Genomic DNA, 5,443 nt, shown 5'->3' with positions numbered 1-5,443 from the left:
TTGCAGCCAGAGAGCTCACACAGACATCCCACCGCTGCCACTAAATGTCATGGAGACAGCCTGGGAGATCACACAGATATCCCACTGCTGCCACTAAATGTCATGGAGACAGCCACGGAGATCAGAGATATCCACTGCTGCCACTAAATGTCATGAAGACAGCCACGGAGATCAGAGATATCCCACTGCTGCCACTAAATGTCATGGAGACAGCCACGGAGATCAGAGATATCCCACTGCTGCCACTAAATGTCATGGAGACAGCCACGGAGATCAGAGATATCCCACTGCTGCCACTAAATTTCATGGAGGACAGCCACGGAGATCAGAGATATCCCACTGCTGCCACTTAATGTCACAGAGACAGCCGGAGAGATCACGCAGATACACCCAATTTCAACGCATAGAATATGTATATACTTCAGTATGGTGATTGCCAAGCTCCACAATAACCCAATAGAAGCTATCTACCACCACCAATCGTTTATACAGGCCAATTGGGCAGCTGTTACTGGTAACGTTTGGCCTCACAAGGTTTCAAGGATGCGATTTATAGAGCAAGAGGAACGAAGATATCAAATTTGATATATTTGACCCCTTCACGAACAAGGACATATATATATACATCCTTGGTTGTGCTATCCCTTTTAGTGCGGGCTCGCGTGGTGAGCCCGCATTATTCCCCACACATGTCTGCTGATCTGATTCTCCTTGATGGCGGGGAGAAGGAAGCACTGATTTAGATGTGGGGCTCGTGTGACGTCACAAACCACGTGACCCCGGCACTGCGATCCCAGACACCGCTGGTAGGGCCCTTGTACGGGAGGAGAGTGTAGTCTTTAAAATATAGAAATGATCCCAGCTCTTCAGCTGAATATGAATGATACTTGATTGGAAAGTGTGGAGATCTGTAATGTGTCACCTCCAGAGGTCCAGTTGCCCAAAACACCAACCCCGGTGTCGTAAATTTATTCATATGAATAGTAGATGACCTGCCGTTCACTGCTGTGGGCACTAGAGAGTCTACAGAGCTGTGCCACCGCCAGAGAAGGAAACAGCCGGTCAGTGAGGTGCCAGATGTCAGACCCTACCGATCAGGCCTTCAAGTAATAGGATCACTTTTTGTCATTGGGACAGATGCCCTCTTAATGTTTCCAGGGTGTTTGTAGGACACCGGTTTATATATGATAATTTATTTGCCCTTTGCTTTGATTGTATCTCTGCTGGGTCACAACCTGATGAATGGAGGCAGCAACACTAATAGTGATCACACCTCTCCACTGTTAGTAATAATAGCATTTTGTTTGTGGCCAAAAGCGCCTCAATAGCATTACTCCAGTCACAGGCACAATGTATTGATATATAGTGTGTGTGTGTGTGTATGTATATATGTATGTATGTGTGTGTGTGTGTGTGTCTGTGTGTGTGTATATGTGTGTATAGTGTGTGTATAGTGTGTGTGTGTGTATATATGTGTGTGGGTGTGTGTATATATGTGTGTGGGTGTGTGTGTATAGTGTGTGTGTATGTGTGTGTGTGTGTGTGTATATGTGTGTGTGTGTGTGTATATGTGTGTGTGTGTGTGTGTATAGTGTGTGTGTGTGTGTATAGTGTGTGTGTGTGTATAGTGTGTGTGTGTGTGTATAGTGTGTGTGTGTGTGTGTATAGTGTGTGTGTGTGTATAGTGTGTGTGTATAGTGTGTGTGTGTGTGTGTATAGTGAGTGTGTGTATGTGTATAGTGTGTGTGTGTGTATAGTGTGTGTGTGTGTATAGTGTGTATGTGTATAGTGTGTGTGTGTGTATAGTGTGTGTGTGTATAGTGTGTGTGTGTGTGTGTGTGTATAGTGTGTGTGTGTGTGTATAGTGTGTGTGTGTATAGTGTGTGTGTATAGTGTGTGTGTAGTGTGTGTGTGTGTGTGTATAGTGTGTGTATATATGTGTGTGTGTGTATGTGACGCCCTGACAAAATCAGGGTGTCACAGATGACTGCACCCCTCTTTCAGGTGCAGGTTTCCCTCCTCCTTAACCCTCCATCACAACCCCAACTCTAGATACACTACATCAGCTAGCAAAGCCTCGTCACCCTCCATTACAATAGGAACACACCAGTGGGCGGGGCCAAGCGGATGGTGACACCAACCTAGGGGTTCTGAGGTGTCCTGGGAGGGGCGAGTTCAGTTCAGTTTGGAAGAGACACAGTTCAGTTCGTTTGGAGGGGAGAAACAGAGAGGAGTGTGAAGTGATAGGGTAGTCAGGGGTTGGAGCTCCTGGACTACCGAACTACTGACAAACTGACTAGGTGGCAGTCGGCAGACAGGGCCAGAGGTGACGGAGATCCTGTCGCGGGAGACCTTAAGTCGACCGGGGCAGGGTTGTAGCCCGCCGGTATCGACAGCGGGAATCCGGTCCGGAGGCCGTGCACGACAGGGTACCTGGACCCTAGAGCAAGGACCGCTTCACGCACCTTACTAATTGATCAGCCGGGGACAAGATTTCAGGTCTTGTCCCACAGGAGGCCTAGATAGAGCAAGAAGGAAGCCCAATGAGGGGGATAGGGCTCCACAATTGCCTGCTAAGATCCCAGGGGTCAGTTCTCACGGGCCACATCTCCCAACACACAGTATCACCGGGAGTGGACTTCCCCGTTTCATGCGGAGTAGTTAACAAACAGGACACAAACACTAAGTGCAGGAGGAAGGGACCCCTGTTTGCTGTACCAGGGTGTGGGATCCGAACACACCCGCCGGAGGTCACCGGTCACTGGCAATTTGGTTTACCATCTGGACTCTGTGTGCATTTATTCAGGAACTGTGAGTACACCAACACCATCTGGTCCGACCCTGCAGATTGTGCTCTGCAGCACCATCCCATCTGTATTGGGGCCCCGGGACAACACCTCCCCTACCCGTGGAGGGGATAACATCCAGCTGCCCCACTCCATCGGTCCCGGGCATCGCCTCCAGCGGCAGCGTCCCCAACAATCACCGCACACCATGGGTGGCGTCACTGACGAAACCTTCCCCATATAATAACCCTCTTTTCACTTGCGGGCGACAGACGGGTGTTCAGGCCCGGGTCTGGCTTCCCCTCGAGCCACCGCCACGGCCCTGGATCCGAGCATCTGGAGCAGCCCCTGCCGTGGTCCGTCCCCTGCCCGCAACATGTATATTATAAAAATAAAATGCCAAGCCTTCAGAGAGCCACATGTATGGCCCCTGGAGAGGGTCCTGACCTTGGGTCCTGGTTAACACTGTACTTTTGTCTTTACAGGGTATATTCCCAGCAACTTATATTCACGTAAAAGAAGTGACTGATGACAAAGGGTAAGCTTGTGACCACGTTACTATTCTTACGGTGCGCACAACAATTCTCAGACATGTTAAAAAGGTCAATTAAAACCCTGTATCTGGAATCCACTAAGTATCCAAGACTAGTTATGTACAGTAGGTGATAAGTTTCTTCAACTAGTCATTGTGGAGTGGTTGACTTGCCAAAGTCTATCGAATATCACCAGAATAGCCTCCTAAAAGCTGGCAGTCCTCATCCCGGTCTGATCTGTGCATGCGCCGGAATACTAAGCCTAGATGGAAGCTCTGCGCATGCACAGGGTATAAATTAGGCAGAAATTAGGCAGAACGCCCAGCCTAAACCACACATGCCTAGGAAGAGGGATCTCTGGAGTAATTTTGGTGGGACATTGGACCCCTTTTAAGATGTCAATCGCACCACAATAGTCACAGAAATGAGCAGCTCAGTTGAGTAGTCACCGGGTAAAGTAGTAAAGCCTTGTGACTTCTAATCTGTATGTGATTTATTAGACTTCATATGTGTCTCCTTGTCCCGATCTCATCTGTGCATGCGCCGGAAGACACAGCCTAGATGGAAGCTCCGCGCATGCGCAAGGTGTAGATTAGGCAGAACACCCAGCCTGAACCACACATGCCTAGGAAGAGGGATCACCGGAGTAATTTTGGTGTGACATTGGACCCCTTTTAGGATGTCAATCAAACCACAATAGTCACAGAAATGAGCAGCCCAGTTGCCAAATCACCAGTTAAAGTAGTAAAGCCATGAGACCTCTAATCCATACGTGTCTCCTCCAGGCACCATGAGCCGGCCGTGCTCAGCGAGCTTCCCCTGGTGCAGGAGCTCACCATCACGCTGCGGGAATGGGCAGTCCTCTGGCACTCGCTGTATGTGGTGAGTATCACCCTCCTGTACCCTGACATACCTCATATTGCCTTTTACCATCCGGTCACCTCATTAATTTTTGTCCCATGTAGCAAAATCTGCGGTCACAGTTCACCCAGATACAAGACATGATGGCCCAAATAATGGACTGGCGCTCACAGATCATGTCTGGCACCCTCCCCAAAGATGACTTGGCCGAACTGAGGAAGAAGGTGACGGCGAAGATCGACTACGGCAATCGGTAACGATATTATATAACAAAGCCCGGGGAATGTTTTCAAATTTAAAAAAAATCTTTAGTTTTGTGTACGCAGCTCCTAGGCAGAATTATAAGCGGTGCCATATAATCCTAGGGTCACTTTATTCCATTGCTGCCCATATTGTCTGTAGGTACGAGAGGTAAGAAGAATTAGACACAAGGCCGCAGAATGTGGCTACACATATTGTTTGTAATCATGGAGAAATATAGGTCTGCATTATAGCTGTAAAACACAAAACGGCAGGAGATTGTAGATTCACATTGAAGGCATCGAAACTATGAATTAACACATGTGGAATGAAATACTTAACAAACAAGTGTGAAACCACTGAAAATATGTCTTATATTCTAGGTTCTTCAAAGTAGCCACCTTTTGCTTTGATTACTGCTTTGCACACTCTTGGCATTCTCTTGATGAGCTTCAAGAGGTAGTCACCGGAAATGGTCTTGAAGGAGTTCCCAGAGATGCTTAGTACTTGTTGGCCCTTTTGCCTTCACTCTGCGGTCCAGCTCACCCCAAACCATCTCGATTGGGTTCAGGTCTGGTGACTGTGGAGACCAGGTCATCTGGCGCAGCACCCCATCACTCTTCTTCTTAGTCAAATAGCCCTTACACAGCCTGGAGGTATATTTGGGGTCATTGTCCTGTTGAAAAATAAATGATGGCCCAACTAAACGCAAACCGGATGGAACAGCACGCCGCTGCAAGATGCTGTGGTAGCCATGCTGGTTCAGTATGCTTGTAATTTTGAATAAATCCCCAACAGTGTCACCAGCAAAGCACCCCCACACCATCACACCTCCTCCTCCATGCTTCACGGTGGGAACCAGGCATGTAGAGTCCATCCATTCACCTTTTCTGTGTCGCGCAAAGACACCGTGGTTGGATCCAAAGATCTCAAATTTGGACTCATCAGACCAAAGCACAGATTTCCACTGGTCTAATGTCCGTTCCTTGTGTGCTTTAGCCCAAAGAAGTCTCTTCTGCTTGT

General features: G+C 48.2%; 1 protein-coding gene across 1 annotated transcript in view; it reads left to right on the top strand.

Moving 5' to 3' along the window:
• DOCK5 (dedicator of cytokinesis 5) overlaps positions 1-5,443 on the top strand; it is a 152,972-nt gene that overhangs the window by 32,005 nt on the left and 115,524 nt on the right. Inside the window, exons 4-6 of the mRNA XM_075346467.1 lie at positions 3,272-3,324; positions 4,105-4,201; positions 4,285-4,433. Coding sequence (XP_075202582.1) covers positions 3,272-3,324; positions 4,105-4,201; positions 4,285-4,433 — 299 coding nt within the window. The remainder of the gene's footprint in view (positions 1-3,271; positions 3,325-4,104; positions 4,202-4,284; positions 4,434-5,443) is intronic.

This window comes from Anomaloglossus baeobatrachus, chromosome 4, assembly GCF_048569485.1.
Source record: "Anomaloglossus baeobatrachus isolate aAnoBae1 chromosome 4, aAnoBae1.hap1, whole genome shotgun sequence".
Taxonomy (NCBI): Eukaryota; Metazoa; Chordata; class Amphibia; order Anura; family Aromobatidae; genus Anomaloglossus; species Anomaloglossus baeobatrachus.
Note: the sequence above shows the minus strand (reverse complement) of the source record. Positions and strands in the feature narration are given on the sequence as shown.